This window comes from Psittacula echo (genome assembly GCF_963264785.1).
Source record: "Psittacula echo genome assembly, chromosome: 3".
NCBI lineage: Eukaryota > Metazoa > Chordata > Aves > Psittaciformes > Psittacidae > Psittacula > Psittacula echo.
In genome coordinates, this window is record NC_137736.1 from 21,751,866 (window position 1) to 21,771,038 (window position 19,173).

At 37.6% G+C, this 19,173-nt stretch overlaps 2 protein-coding genes across 6 annotated transcripts in view; both read right to left on the minus strand.

Moving 5' to 3' along the window:
* Positions 1–281, minus strand: part of F5 (coagulation factor V) — a 31,462-nt gene extending 31,181 nt beyond the window's left edge. Inside the window, exon 1 of the mRNA XM_080612471.1 lies at positions 215–281. The gene's annotated coding sequence lies outside the window, so the exon portion shown is untranslated. The remainder of the gene's footprint in view (positions 1–214) is intronic.
* Positions 282–3,477: 3,196 nt separating this feature from the next.
* The window catches only part of ATG3 (autophagy related 3), a 29,862-nt gene continuing 14,166 nt past the window's right edge, over positions 3,478–19,173 (minus strand). For 2 of the 5 annotated variants that reach the window (XM_080612485.1, XM_080612484.1), the window contains exons 10-12: positions 19,031–19,158; positions 12,702–12,770; positions 10,820–11,056 (exon numbers count right to left, since the gene is read on the minus strand). In XM_080612485.1, coding sequence (XP_080468611.1) covers positions 10,975–11,056; positions 12,702–12,770; positions 19,031–19,158 — 279 coding nt within the window. In that variant the 3' untranslated portion in view covers positions 10,820–10,974. Of the gene's footprint in view, positions 3,531–9,985; positions 10,013–10,819; positions 11,098–12,701; positions 12,771–19,030; positions 19,159–19,173 lie in introns of those variants that run through there. The other 3 variants (XM_080612487.1, XM_080612488.1, XM_080612486.1) reach the window with 3 other exon arrangements.

Genomic DNA, 19,173 nt, shown 5'->3' on the forward strand with positions numbered 1-19,173 from the left:
GAGAACAACTTTGTATCATGCAATTAATTTGCAGATAGCACTGAGCCTCTGAAAATCCAACCTCACTATGGCCTTTGAAAGCCTGGTGCACTGCAGTCACTTCATCCCCTGTGCCTACTTGGTTTATGTGAAAAACAGCGAACACAAAAATACAAGCTTGTAACTGGCTTTATAACAAGCAACAAACATACTCAGACATTTCCTTCCTGTTTACCTGCAAATTTCTTTGCTGGCTTTTCTTTTTTAAAATCCACTTCATATTCTCTGTAAGAAATTTTCTTAAACACTGGATCTGAATGTTCCAATCTGAAACCAAAGAGTTAAAAAAAAAGGAATTACAAGGACAAAGACTCCCAGAGATGCCATTGCTGTTTAATAGATTATCTCAGAAAACAAATCCTGGAATCTAATTTAATCACTTGCATGTTTTGCTGAAGGCAAGGCACACAGTCCAATTCCTTGTAGTGTCTTCCCCTTTCTTTCTTACTCTGCTGAATCTATGATGTTCCTGCGGTAAGCCACTTCACACTGGACATTTGATTACAGTACCTAGCACACTTTACCCCTGATTTTGCTGATGGTTTCTATAGGTCCTTTTGATTCTGAAGATGTCTTTGTTTCATCCACATAAGACACAGAGGAAGATGTCTTGATCATGATATCTTAACCTAAAAAGCATCTGACAGAACACAGTGAAAGAAACTTGAATTTCTATTTACTCATCCCCATGCCTGAACTTTAAAAATCACCACAAAGATTCTACAACAGCATCAACAGCAAGTTCCTGTTGCAGCAATGACCTTGAAGGCAAGCACAAAACTGTTCCCTGACAACTACGAATCTCACAGCAAGTCAGAAAATTGCTTCATGAGAAACACTGCAAGTGAATCAAGCACCCAGCAGACCACACACCACTTTCCTAGAAAATATTTAGGCAAGCAGAAGGAAAACAGCACACAATACTACTAGAACAGAAATAATGATGAGAAGAGAGCTGGAGGGATAATAGCCTTTCCCATTTATTGGCTGATTTCTTACAGTATGTATGATAACTGAATCCAACAGTAATTCCACTTGCTTTTTTGCAATGCCCCCTCAGGCACATTTGATAGTAGGGAGCTGATGGGCTGCTCAAGCACAGAGAGGTTGGGCAAAAATAACACAGTGAACTTGCTTCAGTGACATCCAGGGTCCATAAGGGGGAGATCTCTTTTTATGGAGGTCTTTTGTAAATCCCTCTGACACTCACATCAGAAGTCAGGCAGAATCAGTTCATGTTCCAATTCATTCCCCCCTCTTTAAAGACACTGATAAAATTTAGTTCCACTCTTTAAGAAGGACCCAATCCACAAACTACATTGACAAGTGTTGCCCTAATGTGGCCATGTTCAATAGAATATGCCATAAGACTATGGGGTGGAAGAGGAAATTGATCATCAGCGCCAATTGTATAGCTAGAAGGAACAAAGTGCGCAGCTTGCTAACACTTTGGAAATCTCAGGCTACGCAAGCAGGTCTAATTACATAACTTTTGCGAACAGCAGCAGCAACGCTGCAAGCACGGAAAATACATTTTCATTTTGCTCTTAGAGTGTCTTATAAATACCACTTGCATGTGGTAGCAAATCTTTACAAAGATAAGACGACAGACTCTAGAAGTGTCTTCTTCTAGCCTGTATGACTGGAAAATTAAGGAAACAATTCAGGAAGAACCCACTTTCTTTTCAGCCTCTCTTCAGTCATTTAGAACCAGTGCAGCAAAGTATTAGATTTTTACACTGTATTTAGATGTTCAGCTACTACTGAAATCAGAGCAAGTTACATAGCCAACTGCCACAGTGAGTATCTTTGTGGCTTGGGGTTTTTGTTTGGGGGTGGGTTGGGTTTTTTTTTGTTGTTGCTTGTTTTTGTTTTTTTTTTTCCTTTGTGTGGTTGGTTTTGAGTTGAATTTCTGTACATTCTACAAAATTCATCAGACCCTTTTAGGATGTGACTTACTCTCAATACTTACGAGAGATATCTCAATAGGCACTGTGTATGAAAAACCCTAATCAGAGTTTCAACAGTCTATCCACAATGTGACGTTTAATGAAACAGCAGCTGATGCTTATATTGATGCATCCAGTGCAGACGAGAATGAAGTTCTAACTACTAAATTCACGTGCCCAGGTCAATACTTAAATGGCATTTGGCTTCATATTAGTGCATTTAAATCATATTTTCTTCTGTCTTGCCAGTTTGACATTATGCTTTTATAATTTGTATTAAACTTCCAAGTGAAGTTTTAGAAATCATAGAAACTTCATTTTAATTAAGTCTTGAAAAAAGGATAGAAAGTCTAAATCTGAATTGGAAATGTCTTTTCTGTAACATCCAGAAATGCAATACATATTAAAAAAAATAAAAATAAAAATCACAAACTGAACCATAATGAAGAAAACAAGACATCCACTAATTCACAAAAATTTAGTAGTTCCCAAATGCACTCTTCAGTGTAATAGAACAAGTAACTTGTACCATTTCATGCCACTTCATGGACAAATAAAAGCTGTGTATGGTGACTACAGTGAGCACAGCATAAAAATGAAGCCTAATTTAAACAGATTTCTAAATTACATGACGTTCCATCATCTGTAGCATTGCACTTGCAGTGTTTACAATCTTAATGATAATAGTGGCAATACAAGTAAGATATTTATATGCTTGATTTGCATATGCAGGTAGGCTGGACATTCTGCAATGGTATCTGGAAAAAAAATACTTAATGAAGTTCAGCAATGCCTGATCCTACACACTTTACCAGCAGGACTCAGGATAGCCATTTCACAAAAACTACTGAGCAACTCAGAAACAACACAGCTAGTTCCAAAGTTCATTGGGCTCTGATTTAAGTGAAAGTGATAGTATCCACACTGGAATGTATTTATTCCTTCAGCAAATTCTAAAGTCTGAAAGTTCTCGAAACCTCACCAAACCATGGCTCAACTTAACATTGGTCAAAATCTATATGCCTAAACCAATTACATCAAAAAAACCCCAACAACCCAAAACAAATATCAACCCACACAAAAAGATGACACAAGCAAGCCCTGGAAGATACTTTACAAAAGCGCTCTGAATACATAAAAGTAATTCTATCCACTAATGAAAAATAAAAAGGAGCTTTTAATACTTCACTGGCTCCAGCCCAAATCATGCTGTTTAAAATCACACAAGTTTCTCTGAAGTCAACAGATCAGGCTCTAAAGTCCTCCTGGGCTCTAGAATCCCACAGGAGATGGCAGAAAACACTTTCAGTCACAAGAGAGGACTAGTTTTATCGTCATTGTCCTGTACTTTGTTACCTGGACTTTTCCTCAGGTTCCGGTTTGTAGGTCCAGCTAGTGATCTGAGCAGCAATATAGTGCTCCCTGACCTTCGTAGCTCCCGCCACATGCTTCTCTGAGTCTGGCCACCATGAACCGAGCAGAAGGAAGAGAAAAAGGCACATGCAGTGGAGTGTCATGGTACAGATGCCTGTTGATGCTGATCTGAAAGACAAGGCAGAAACCACTGCTTTTATTGCTGTTGCTGCTTCTAACTTCCCCTTAGAAATGAAATATTTGTGATGCAACAGGGTAACAGCATTTGCTATGCTCAGGTCATTGCTCTTCACCTCTGCCTCCCCCTTACTGACCAGGATCCAGTAGAGATAAACTGTTTAAACTACCTTCCTTCCCCTCCTCCACACCATCTTCAGTGAGAGACAAGCACCAAGAAGCAGCTTCAGCCCCACTACAGGCTGTGGTTGAGTCATTGTCTACTGAAGCAGCAGGATATCAGAGGCAGAAGCAATTACTTGCAATTACTTACAATTACAGGATGTTTGACTTGCATGGTTTGGAAGAAGAGGGGCATATTTTCTGTCTTCCAAGAAAACAGAAACCTGGCATGGCTGGTAGTGATGGAAATTTCCCAGTTAGATGCTATATCTCCTAAGAAGTGATTCCCACTTAAAAAGCAAAATGCTGAGGGATTAGATGTGAGGACTAGAAATGGATGTAGAACTAAATCTAGTTCAGCTCACCATATACTGCAAACTCATAATACTAAGTAAGTAACTCTTCCAAACATGGCGTCAGCTTGTTTGGTTCCCACTACACTCTCAAGTACCTCAGGTAATGGATAACGAACAGGCTTCTCAGTGGCAGCTAATAGGTCAGCCTGAAGACTTGCCCATAGTGAGAATCCATCTAATCTAGTCTGGATTAGGAACTGTTGACATGTATCCAAAAAGAAATTTTTAGGAAAATATCTTTTGATAAGCTAAATACCAGTGTCAACTGTATCACCAAAAATGTTTCCCTGGTTTTGCCAGTGCTGAGAAGTTTGTCAAAACAACAAGAAAATTGTTGAGATTGTTTCCTGTACACAGGGATTACTGGAAAAAGCAAATATCCCTACGTGTTTCTTCCTGGATAAAAGTTCACAATGTTTTCAATAAACAATTGTGATCACTTGGACAGCATAAGACTATAGACATCATGGAGGAGCTTCAAGGCAGCATACTGAACTTTAATTACCACCTATTGCATATATATGGAGTTAATCCATGAACCACTTTGACACATTATGTATGAAATAGATATAAACCTAAGAATCCAGCAACAATTAAATTGGACCAGAATGCATGCACTGATACTGAAGAGAAAATCTTAGGTAAACAAAGTCCAACAGTATTCCATTACTAATTAATTATTGTTTTAAAGAACTCACCATAATCCTTAGTAAACTACTTCAATAATTTTTTAAGTCAAATTTATGTTTGTCTCATTTTCTACTGCGGTCCCAATCTGGCTCAGGATCTATTTCTATGCTGGTGCTTAAGAGTTTGACAGATGCTGTGAAAATGCCTATAGTCTAGATTTCATGAAAGAAATCTCTGGGCAGATAGACAATTCCTTCCTTTGATCCACAACTGATGTTAAGAAGTTGGTGCTGAAGTTCCTGGCCCATTCTGCTAAAAATAAACCACCTTCAATTTTAACTTAGCTTATCTCATCTCCAGGTCTTCAAATTCATACAGAAGCATACAGAAAATATCATACATCTCTATCAGAACAGAAATTGATTTGTGTTTGTGTCCAATCTCTACCCACTGGGCTTTACAATGCTGTTCCTAAAGCTCCTTCCCATACAGGGATTTGAAGACCTTTTTGTATTCCTATGTGACTGGCTGGGGAGATGAAACTAAAATACACTTTAGAAAAGTTTTTCTGTGATTCTGTTGAATGAACTGTTTGCATTTTCCACTATAGGCAGGCTTTTAATGCTTACTTCTTCCCTGTAATAAAAGGCTAAAATATTGCAGGATAAAAGTTAATACCCAGAATACCTGCTGAAACCCCTTGCTTTGCAACTGTGACCATCATCAAAGCTGACATCAGTTACTTCTCTTTTATCCATATCGATGAATTTGAAGGTTGTATTTTTGAAATTTCTTCGTAGGTGAATCACACAGTACCATTCAAATGGTAAAATGACTCAAAATGCATTACATCAGTGAAATTACTTTCATAAAGGTGGCTGATAATACTGACTGTTATAAAGAAGGCTACTCCCTTATTCTGTCCTCTTCCTGAAGTGAAGGAACAATATGAGATGGAGCTGCATGAAATCATCTGGGTCAGCCTGTGGGTTGTGGTGTGTTTTTTTGTTTGTTTTTTTTTGGGTTTTTGTTGTTGTTGTTGTTTGTTTATCTTTTTCATGTGTGTTGTTATTTTGGGTTTTGTCTTCTTTAAGCTATTGCATCACATTGACTCCTCTAAACTTCTGGAAGTTTCACTGTATTTTGAAAAACATTATTAATAATCCAAAGACCTTGTTCCCTTCTACCTGACCATTAATTTCTAATATCTGCAATTATATCCTCTAACATGGTGAAAGTCTAATACATACACATAATATTTTAGTTGGCATTGGTTGCCTGCAAGCTATCACTACTAGTCAAATGACTAGTGATTACAGAATACATTCTTCAGGCTGAAGTTTTCCAAGACAATCTAACTTTATTGTCTATTCACATATTTAGCCGTGATCATCATCCTCACAACACTGCACATCCTGCAAACTTCACATTTTATCTTCATTGCTTACGCACGTGTTCAAATGTACATTTGGTCACCAGCAACATCAAATGAACTTGTGGGCAAAAGCCATGCATGGAGGAGCATGAGTCTAGTCCATACTGGCAAAACAATCTCTGCAGCACAATGAACAATGTTATTCCCAAAACAAAGCAGGATCTTCGGGATGTACTACTGATATTAAAATGCCAAATGAAAATGAAGCATGGAAAAAGAATCATAAGCAACACTTTGTAACACTTAAAACCTTCATCTTCTAACTGGGGAAGATTACTGTCTGTCCTGACACCCAGTAATTATGGTCCTGATTCTTACATGTGTCATGCTACATGTGAGAACATACTAAAAGAATGTATTTCAGACTACTGCTCCAAGGCTGACCTTTAGAAGTATCTATCATTGCCAGTTTTTTACCCTGAATAGCTTTGGCTGACCTTAAGCAATCAAAAACAGACAACAGCTTAAAAAAGGAGCTGTAAAGTGGTGATTTGCAGCTTTCTGCAAATTACAGATTAGCACCCAAAACAAATTTGGTTCTATTTCATCACAAACACTATCCTAAATAGTATTAGGCATCCATATCCTGATGGTTGCCATCAGGTTTAACAATTGTATTATAATGGCTGACTGAGAAGGAGCTAGTATTGAGAAGAGTTGTAAAACAATTATTGAATTGATTGCTAATAATGCCCTAGCATAGATCTCTCTCAAACACACAAATCGATGCACCATGTCCAGCAAGCGTACTTTGCTTAGTGCAGGGCGAAAGGATTTCATGGGCAAACAAGGAGTTAATTATTGATCAGCAGTGAACACATGGTTCTGAAGTAGGTAAAAGCCAGCGGGAACACTTATCAAATCTGCCAGGCACAACTTGGAACACAAGCCATCAGATAAATATCTTCACTTCTGCAAAAAGACACTAAAGCCAAGAAAGGTTAATTTGAAACGGCTCATGTTCCAATTTTAAAATAGATGTACTATGTTGAAAACCACACAAGCAGGCAAAAAGAAAAGATGGCAGGAAAACGTAGACTTTCTTTCAGACAAGAAATTGCTCAAAAGGAATACATATATGCATTTTGTACTTGATGACAGCTCATACAAGAACACATTCTGCAAAGCTGTTACAGGAAGGCAGGCTGTGTAACTTGTGTGGTCAATACACACGCTACAAGGCAGTAAGAATGTAGAACAGTATTTCAGACTGCTTTGGTACTAAAGGCTTCAGAAGATACATAATCATGTTGATTTAAACCTAAACACATTCACATGTTTTAAACCTCTTGGCTTTTCTAAGGAGAAAAGCAAGTGTCCTTGGTTCAAACTGGGTGTTTCTCCTGCCAATACATTTGCCAAACCCCATTATTTAGTAGCACCTAAAACTATTTGCACAGAAATGCTGAATTCAATAAACAGTTTCAGGAATAAAAAGGAAGCAATTTTCTAAACATTATAAAACTGAATTTCAGTGCTTTAACAAATTTGTCTGAAGACCACTGGCTTTTAGTCTGAAAAAAATTCATTTTAAGGAACAGAAAGAGAGGAGAACACATCAGCTTCCTCTCTTCGAAAACTACATTAATAACATCTGACTCAAAATTTTGGACTGACCCAAAAGAAGCCTTCCCCCTTTCCATTCCACCGCCCCCCCCCATGTGTTTAATTGTTGTCAGAAAATTTTCAGTTAGTGTCCACAAAGAATTTTGCTCACACTCTGCACCACACCTGTGTTCTCTCTGTTTCAGTTTGTCTTCTTTATAAAGAGATATATTTATTTGCCCAGACTTGCAATGGACATGCTAAATCAGACCAGCTGCCTTCGTGCTAAGTCAGTCTAGCAGTATATTCAACTTGGCTTGCTTTCTGTAGAGAATAATAGTAGTAAGACTATCAGTGCCCACAACATGACATTAACCAGGTGGTAGAGGATCACAAGAGTCTGCAGCTAGGAAGATTTGCATATTTTTATCATAAATCCTTGTTGGAACTGAAAGTGGATTATCAAAAAAAGAGAGCCTCTTATCAAGTTGTATAGATATCTACTTCCAACATTAGGTATAATGCCATAGATTAATTAACTTTTTCTTCCTTCATATGGTTTCTACACCCACATATTTTTTTTTTTTTTAATTTTAAAAAAGTAGACTTAGAATAATCCTTACAAGTTACTAGCAGAGAAGGTTATTTTCCAGTAGGGCAGCAGATAGGTATGTTTCAGGAAGAAAAATGAAATCAGTAAGCTTTTGTTCACGGTAAGACTAAAATGCATCTGTCCCTACAGCCTTTACAACACCCAAACAAACTCATGACATTCTAGTTCCCAAGTAATGGATCAGGCTGCTTGCCTGCAAGCTGGTTAAACAAGCTCCACCTTCCCACACCTAGAAATGAAGTCACAGCAGGCCAAAGTTGAAATTACCCTCATTCTTTAACACTATTTCCACCCTACATTATTTATAATTTAGACTTTGATTAGACTTTTAGAAGGCCAAATACAGATATCACTTGGAAGTTACTGCTTTCGTCTTCTATGTTTATTTTTATTGAAAGCGGGTCTTTTTTCGCATTTTAAAAGTATTTCATGTAAATTGAAGACTAGATATCTGAAGTTTGACATGATCATTATTTTAAAATCTCTGTAAGGTTACTCCCCTTGCATCGTAACCCATTCCCTGTAACTTTGGTTCAGATTCAGTAGAATAATAATTTCACCCATGTCTTCACTGCATGCAGCACCTGTAAATTAGAATGTACTCAATGTCCAAGACCCAGAGATAGAGATGTAGAAAGCAAATAAAGAGCCACAAGAACTGTAAGATGCATAGCAGGAAAGGGACTCCAGCAGAGCAGATATTCTCAAGAGCTATTTTGATGTAGTGGCAAAATTGAGACAATTAATGCATACGCTTATAGCAGTTCCTAGAGCAGCAATCTTCACTTCTAACAGGAATTTTTAATACAGAATAGGATTAGTATATGTTACAACTGCTGCAAGTGTACCCAGGTCAAATTTGCTTGCCATGGTAAAGCCACTTTTGATATTCAGCCAAGCAGAGCTCCGCATATTAGTCACCGCACATCAGGTTTTGTAATACTAGATATTTCTGTTACAAATGCCATAGGACATTAAATATCACAGTGCTGACGGAAGCTGCTACCAAGTTCTCTTCAGTTCTGCTGCTCCTGTTTTTCTGCTAGGGTCAGAGAAAAAGGCCTTCATCAGTTTATAGTTAAAAAAAAAAAAATATACACATATCATGCCACATACTTCCATCAACAGCCTGGCAAACTAAAATGGGGTATTTGTCAACATACTGGATACCAGTGAAAGACTAATTAATCTTCCTAAAAGAGGAGAGACAACTTTTAGGAAGAATGATGTTTCAAAAGATTCTGACAGAGCAAACGAAAAAACATATGCATCAGTGCAGGTTATTTTAAGTCACAATCTGTCCTTGCTCCCCTCCAGCTCCCCTGTTTGTTGGGTGGAGTACAGCTACTTCCTTTGTTACCAAAAGACCCAAAACACACTGGAGATTAGTGTGATAAGGAAAATCCTATGGCATGACTCAGTGGGTGTGGTTAAGTTTTAATAGGTTTCAGCTGCATTAGTCTTCACTTACATAGACATTGCTTAAGATATTGTCTAGGAAAGAGGAAGTGAAGATAGATATCAAGAGAGGAAAGACAATTTAAACATAGTACACAGAACTTGATTACAGGCTGTCATGTAAGAGCATGGTACAGAGGACAGTCAAGATGGGAACCAGTTGTGTCAGGACAGGAACCAACCTTCCCACCCAACAGTAAATTCAGTCACTTGCAGACACTCAACTTCAGATTACCTTGCAGAATGCAAGATGTATGTTTGGGAGACCTGAAAGCTAAACAGAGTTTAAGTGAACCTAATAAATATAAATAAATACACACACACACACATATATATATGATGGTCCTTTCCTCACATTTTCATCAATGAAAAACTTACTTTCTTAGAGGGCAGAAAGCAGCTGCTAAAGCCTGGATACATCTGCAATATCTGAATTCATAAACAACTCCATGTATATTTACCCCAAGAAGGAAATCATGCTATTGGACTACCAGCTAGTGTAGCTGAGGCATAAAAGTAATCAAGACTGAACCTTGCTTTACCATAGCAATCTTCTCTCTTTACCTAAAAGCTGTAATTTTGTCAATAAGACTGTTTTTGCCTTTATTACAAGATGAACAGACTACATACTAATAATACTACTCCTTTGTCTCCACAAAAATTCCAACCCAAAACACTAGTCTTGTTCAAGTGTAAATCTAAATCACTTTTTAGAGATTGGTTAGTTACAGCTATATTAGTTAAATTTTCCTACAAGATGATCACGTATATTTTTTCAGCTTTCTAAATCCCCCTCCAGCTAGTGGAAACATAAGCATTCTTAACTAGGGAAAACCTCACATAATTCTCAAGTTAACTGAGATGAAAAATAATAATAAAATCTTTACATTTTCAGGAATCAACAATAAAGCCAAAAGCATTAGGCTTCTACTAGGAAAGTAGATTTTAGCTTCTAATATAGACAAAAATAGTCTTCTGTTGAAAGCAAATTGAAGGAATTACAGAGAAAAAAAAAAATCCCACCACTTAGTGTAGTGTCTGTATAGGAATGAAAGTGATTTATTTATATTACACACAAAGATTTTTATTAAAAAGGCTGGTAATGGAACATTTTATTTTAATGCATCAACTTGATAAAAGGTTAATTACAGAAATTGTGTATAATGTTGTATAAGTCACATGGATGGGTTATTTAAAAAAGGATCTGATAATTACAGGAGACACTTCTTATTTTAGTTACATTGTAAAGTGCCTTGTGTAGTCATATTCTATCGTTGGAATGACTGCCTGTACAAATTTCAAGAAAATAAGAAGGTACCTGAGTTTCTTGTTAAGGAAAACATGCAATAGATAGAAATCCTGTAAAACAAAGAAAAAGTCACATTCAATGGTCTGCTCAACACTATTTCTTGCTAGTAGGAAAATATCACCTAGCAATTATAATGTTAAGAGACTGGGAAATTAATACAGCAGAACTCTGGTAATGACATCTGATGCTTGCCCAAACATACAGACTTTCCTGTTTTAAGTTGAAGCAGAGAACCAGGAGTTATATTCAACAGATCTTAGAAAACAGTACACAAATATTTGCAATCCCACTTACATACTTCACATTTGTTATTAACAAATGTTAAGGTGAATTAAACCTAGGAAGGCTAATCCCTAGCTACCTTCCTGTAGCTGTAGGGAAAGCAAGCTCCTCCTCAGCATCTCAGTGTCTCAGAAAAAGAAATAGGTTCCTGTTCTGAATCATCTTTTGAAATAACTCTTTCCTGTCAATGAGGGAAAGTGGAAAGACTAGCTTTGCTAAGCTAAGAAGTCTGCCTTTGTAGAGGAGACTTTCCTAATCTCCCTTGTGTGTATTACCTTCAAATGCACGTTGGGCCTGAATCTGCAGTGTGGAGTATATGCAATAATTATAAACTGAAGTGTTTGTCCACCTGGGACTGAGGCAGACAGCAAAGTAAAAATTAAAATAAATCACTACTTTCAGCTGACAGTTAAGTACTGGACATAAGTAAACCCTACTATTTTCACATGTCAGTCTCACGGACCATTTCTTGACAAACACAAACCAGGGAAGAACTGGCTGTTAAAAAACCCTCAATTTGTTAAGCAATAGCAGAAAAAGTAACCAAAAATCTTGAAAATAAGTTATTTCTAACTATTGAGGAGTAGAAGACTTGAACTACCTTGATAGAAAAGTTATTTTCCAGTTCAGTTTCAGCTGCTTGCTGCACAAACTGAGCAAGTCTCAACTCATACAGCTAAAGAGAATATTACTGGTTCAGGGCCCACAGCTGCTCAGTAATGTGTCCCCTTGCTTGCCTTACAGCAGCAGCATTATTTTGAAAGGACACACTTCATTTTCTCCTAACATGAAGGTTTCTTTAGTCAGAAAGCATGGGATCAATTACTACAAAGCATAACCAAGATCAGTCAACTTGCAAAAGAAAATTCTAATTGTGAGGCATTCAATATTGATATTAAGAATTGTTTCAGTAGATTTTCATTGCTTCTTTTTCAGCTGAATGTTGTTACCAAGATATTGCTCACATGCAGAGTAGAGAACAATGGGACCTCGACATCTTTCAGAAATGAATCTCAGATTCAAATCTAATACAGAAGCTGTTATACCAAGAGGAGTGATTATACTCTGGCTGGAGCCTATGAACCTCCAGCTTAATCCTCCACTGGGATCTTAGTTTCATACTCATTTTTATACTTACAGCTTCACACCCCTAAAAACAAGGGCTCAATCCTGTCCCGTCAATTCCACCTGATGAGAACTGATTAACAGAGTTTGTTCACACAAAGGAATTAATCCCAGAACTCTAGTCAGTGCTACCACAAGCAGTCATTTACTGCTTTCACACACAACTGCATTCCAGGAACCTTGAGATAACAGCTCCTTACACGACAAGGAATCTTTGAAAATATCATGCACTAATGAAAAAGGATACATGTGAACTCCAAGTTCTCCCCCACCTTCTGCAACAGTCTCAATGATTTTCTTCATGACTTCTGCATGCCTGAAAAACAGATCAGAAACAGTGGAAATATTTTAAGGAAAAAGTAAGCTTATCTTCATCTCGGTAAGATTAGGTTTTGTGCAAGTTAAATGGTTTTGGACTGTTAGCTTCAGAAGCAGCAAGAGGAACCTTTCAGTCTGCTGACGAAAAAATCCCAACAGTAACTGAAAGGTAGTATTACATGATGTAAGTAAAGTTATTCGCCAACTTTTTACATTCACAAGGAAAACGAAAAATGTTCTATGCTACAATGTAGATGGGGTGTCACAATAACAAATACATACTGTTTGTCATTAGTGCTATTTTTAATTGATAAATGCCAAAGAAGCCACCAGGTATGTCTCTAGCAGGTAATCCTCACCAGCAGCAAGTCACCAGAAGTTCCCAGGTGACCTCTGAAGAAGATGCCTAGAAATTGCTGCAACTTATTTAGCTGCCTCTGCTGTACTCTTAAATTTGTAGAGCTTAGGAGGTATCAAACATTTAATTTGTAGTTTCCTAGGAGAGGCAGGCTAAGCTAAATCTGCATAAATTCAGAATTGTTGCTCTGAGACTGACTTAGGGTATGGAAACTTTCTCTGGCGGTAACTTGGGTTCTATGGCAGATCAACAGTTTCTAAGCCAGCTTCTCTCTCGTAACTTCATTACTGTAAAACATACAAAAATGATACTGTAAAACTGAACATGACATTTTTGTACGAAGCTGATCCTGGGAATATAACAGAATCACAGAATAGGTAAGGTTGGAAGAGACTGGTCATCATCTAGTCCAATCCTCCTTGCTCAATGAGCAGTAAATTAGAACAGGTTGCTCAGAACTTTGTCTGGTCTTGAATATCTCCAGTGATGAAGACTTTAAATCTTTTAATGACCAATTACAATTCAGAAGTAATGGTCTGGTGTTCAGGGTATTTATTATGTCCCATAAACCAAAGGATGAATGTCATATCAAATCAGAAGGGATACTGTGTGGTTAATTGATGTTTTATTTATATATTTAACACAAGATCCCAAGTTGTACAACTCATCTTACTTTTCTCTACACTTCAACTTGGTTTTAAATTTACAATTCTGTAGGCAATCTTTATCAGTGACATCATATAGGGCCATGGATATCCACCTCTGCAACACTGCAAGCTAGTTAACAGCAGTAGTTTAAAATACCAATCCCAAAACAACCTATGATTCTACTGAGGACAAGGTTGCATAACTTTCTGACCATGCTTTGATACCATTATGCAAATCTAAATAGCTGACCAGTAACTGGCATTTAGTAGTTACCTCCAAAGTACCTCTTGCCAGTGGCTGCAAACACAGGAAGGAAGCTGTTGTGAAGCTACCAGGACATGCTGTGAACAGGAACATGCAAGTCTGGAGAAATACTAAAGGTCAGCATTTGCCATTTGCTGTGCTGTTGGTCTTTGACCCCCACAGTTGATTCCAATTCTGAATCTTCATAATGCCCCTGCAGCACACGTGCCATGTATCAGGTGCCAAGGCCAGCTGCTTCTATATAGGAACCTGGACTGTCCAGCTTCAACCTTACCCATAACAGTGGGCTACTTTTTGTACTGGCACAGGCCACCCTACAAGCTATTAGAAGTCTTTAACAGGATACTCACTCAAATTCATACATCTGCATGACATTTGCTCTTTTCAGTTTTCTAAGGACTAGTTAGATATCTCAAATTCCATAATGACCACAGTATTGGTCATTCTTACTGTCATACAGTTACTCATGAAAAGATTTGCAGATGCTTTATAAACCTTCAAATGTTTGTTTCCTGTTTCAATTTCCTTCTGTAAGAATATTTTGAGGAATTAATATGAAGTATGTACACCTCCCAATGGAAAGAAATGAGATGACTTTGGAAGAAACTTTATCTAAATTATCCTGCTGTCTAGAAATCGCTCTTATATTTAGAAGTTAAAAAAAAAAAAAAAAAAAAATCCCCCAGAAATAACTCTTAACTTCAGATGACTAAAATGCTTGTTCCAGGACCTGTCTGTAGATCGCTTGAGCTATCAAATAGATCAGACATTTAAAACATCTATTAAACCCACCTAATTTACTTTCTGGTATAATCAACTAACTTTTGATGTGGTTCAGGTAATGTAATGGACTTATTATTCATGTTCAAAGTCAGAAATATTTCTGTTACTACTGAAAATAAATTGAGATACACAGAATTAAAACCATATATTAAGGGTTTAACAATAAGTTTCTTTAACAGAAAGAAACTGATTTCTTAGACTGATTAGATGACTTTTTACGCTTTCATCAAGAATGTCTGCTTTCCTGCTGAAGAACCCCTCTCCTACTCTGCAACAGACCAAAGTTGTCAGTCAAAATATTTAACAGCTTCACACTGGTATTCAGCACACCTGATATACTGACATTGAATATCAGCTGGAAGGGAAATACATACCATCAGAAAAGTAAAAAATAGAAGCCTTCCCGACATATGAGGAAAAAAAACCACCACCCGAAATGAATCAGTTCTCCTGCCCCTCAACTCCTTGCAATTCCTAGAGATAAAAGGCCTTCCAGAGGACTTTCAGTGCAGTGAATAACAACTATCAACCTTCCATTAAAGAGAGTAAAGTGTAAGACGTTTTAGGACAGCATATTTTCAAGAAAAAAAAGTTCCCTATTACTTCAATTAAGTGTCTGTAACTGCTCAAACACACTAAGACAGGTGTGGATGACCCACAAATGTTATCATCAGGCAAGACACTCAGAATCCGTAACAGTTAACCTCAAGATCTACAATTTGCTGATCCTTGCAGCTGCTTCTAGTCACTTCCCTGCAGATATTGAGATCACATAAGAACTAAAAAGAGTCCAGAAATCCATTGCCATTTATTTCGAAATAGAAGAAAATAAGTGCTTGGAATTAGTGCAAGTAATTCAGATCTAACTGCAAATGTGTTCAGTAGTTAACTAGTTTGATAGTCCCTTCATAATACCCACATGAAAAAAAGTTGAGAATTGTAATTAAACCACTTTGCAGGAATGAATGAGGAAGTTGACTGTGTTCCTCCTACTCCCATAAAAATGCTGACATGAACTACAACTTACAGCAGAGCTGCAAGATGAACAGTTTCAACTAACTACTCAAAATAGGAGCGATCTCGAACAGCTGACGGTGGCACACAACTGCTATTTGTTTCCTTTCTCTGACGCATGACACAGTGATGTACACGTCACAAGAAACAACCAAGTTTAGGACCATCTAAATACCCAACATTACACAATTCTTGTGACATGCATGAAAGCAATAGCAGCAGAGCTAAGCAGTGGTATTTCCTAGCTAAATTAAGAACAAACCAACATTTTTGGTTACCATTTTTCACCTCAGAAGCCCAAACCTTCTTAGCTATTAGCCTTAACAATTTAACAAAATAGAATAGCTCACCTTAGAGAGTAAGAGAACATAACTTAAATCCTCCATTTTAGATATACTGTTAGCCTCTTTCTTCACAGTATCAAGATGACCTTTTCAAACCTTTCCAATGTTAAGCAGTTGCCAGTCAAACAGATTGCTTTTTGAGAAGCACTAGACAGTTTCCTCCGCATTTAAGGCTACCAACAAGTCTGTCTCACCACAATATCTACACCTCTTTCAGGCTTAAAAGACTAATTGGAATAAGTCTCATGATACAAACCATTTCTTCAAGTGCAGATGTGGATTACATAACAAAGACACTGGCACTTCACTGCCTAAAGTGAAGGAAGTGACACATGCACACAGAGCTCTCATCCATGAAGACTCTCAATCCAGATTCACAATCTAGTATTAAATAAGTTCTTGCTCTACAAAGGTATTTGCAAAATTAAACAGGTTACATTGCAGCCACAGCCCAGTATAAAACCCACAGGCCTACCTAGTCAGCCACACCCAAATATCTGGTCATCTCTGCTTCTTCTGAACATCTTCTCAGCCTACATCTACTACATGAGCTTCTTCCAACTGATTTATTAGCAGGACTTCCAGCAATCAGGAAATTAAGCCTTGGATTCAGGCTTTTTTTCCCTTCTTTTCTTCTATAAATCATCTTTCTAGTCAGTCTGCTAAGCCTCCCTAGATACATCCTGACACTCGTTTAAAACACTAATTGCACAAAATGCTGTATCCATTTTTCTGCCCAGAACCATGCAGACAGCAAACAATAAGACAGTCAAAGTCACTAACAGGTTTACATATTAAGACTGATATATATAAGGTACAAGAATACCTTCTAGGCCAAACCAGAGGTCTACCATGTCCTGCTTATTGTCTTACAGTATGTACTCAAGAAAGAGGCCAGAGCAAGCACCTAGTAATGCTTCCTCGAAAGTACTAGTTTCCAGCAGTGTACAACCCAGGGACTTTCTAATTCTGAAGCATTCTAGTAACTTCCCTTGTGACAAGTCTTGACAAACTTTTCTTTCATTAACATCATATTGCTTAAATAAATACTTAAATAGGTGCTGTGTGCAGAATTTAATCCTTCTTCTGGCTTTGAACATGCCACCAGAGACTAGCATCCAATGTCACCAGTTTACTACTAAAAAGAAAAAAAACAAACCACTCATTACTTCACTTTCTGTGGCATTCATAATGAAGGTCACTGAAGTTGTAACAACCTCCTCAGCTGCCTTTTCTAAAGCTGAAGTGTCTCAGGTTATTCAATCATTTCTTGTGGGAAAGAAGGATAACCTCAGTTATCCTGCATAATCCCTCTGTATCTCTTCCAATTTCAGTCTTCCTTCACCTCACAGATTACAGAACGGATGACCAGAGCTGTACTGCAGTATTCAATATGTGGGTGGTCCCACATATTAGCAGAGGCATTATGCTGTTATCTGTTCTATTCCTTTTCAGTTTTTTTTTCTAGCAGTTTTCTAAGTTCTGCTCCCTGTACTACTCTTGAGCACTGAGACTGACATTTCCACAGGTGTGAAAACCGTATTGTATTAGTGTAGACTTAAACTTGATGATTTAAAGACCAACAATAAAATTTACCACTTTTAGATTTTCTGTAAGTCCACTAACTGTGAAAAAAAACTATTTCCCAGTCGTACAATGGCTTCTCTGCTCAGATTGTCCAGATACAAGCCTGACTACTTGGTGAAAGCAAAGACTCTTGTAAAGCAGTAAAGAACTATGAACTGGAAGAATCAAGAGATACACATTGACAAAGTCCACGAATATACATCCTCATAAGACCACCAAAGGTAGCCATAAACTCCTTGGTGCAAAGCTCCCTTGCTCTCTCTCTAAAGAATAGTATACCCTTCCCAAGACTAATCTTATGATCAAGTCATTCCTAAACCAGAAACAAGAACGTTTTGAGTCTGCAAAAACTACCACAAACTTGTCAACAAACTGATTATTTGACACCTCAGCTAGTGACACGAATCCCGAAGGTGTTTCTTTAAGTCAAAAGAAATTACAAGGCTTAAAGGGGCAATTAGGACCTTTTTTTATTATTATTAACCTATGTAAGACTACAAAGAGTGTCTCTCTTCTTAAAAAGAGATAAAAGCCAAAACTTGTATCTCTTAAGAACTTCACATTATCAAGAAGCTGAGGAGTTACATCATTTAAGATACTGGCTCTGTATCATTAAGACACCTAAAATGATTTTACATATAAGATGAAAAGGCACTTTTCAAAGACCTAGGAAAAAAACAATACCGCTGCAGGTAGTTGGACTACAGACTCCCTACGTCTTGGGTGAGAAATGTGGCAAATGCAACAGAAAAAACCCTAAAAGCACATGTGAGTTTTGCACTTGTGTTCAACAAGTATTTCAGTGCAGCAATTAGAGGACCTCTATCTGCATAAGATTTCAGGGACTTCTGGGGGAGCAGAAGGCAGATATTACAAAATAAAGAGGTATTTCATGTTCAAGTAGCTTTTTCTGCTCCCAAAGTATACATTATACTTTTACCCTCCCAAAAATAGCAGCAAATAAAGTATAGAAGAACTTCCTTTTATAGAGTTCTAGTAGTCTGCCATCTTCTGGAGTCCACTGGGAAGTGGAGGAAAAGCAAGTTGAGCTCAAGAGGAGACAGTTGTAACTGCAGAATACGCTTGCAGCAGTTAAGCACTGGAATCACCAAGATCTTCCCTTCATACTGCCTCAGAAGCTGACACACCACTACAGCAGCCAACTGTGGAAGCATCCAGAAAACCTGAACCAAATCCATAACAAGACCAGTGAAGTGCCTTGTATCCACATACTGAATCAGACCTGAAACAAAGACTTACCTGCATGGATGAACTGAGCACATGGGAGGTGGAGGAAGATGAGGATGGTTTTCAATGGTTACCGTTTTCTTGACATGATCTTGACTAATATCTTCATACATATGCTCTACTGTTAAAGGTTGCCGCTGCTATATAGGAAAACG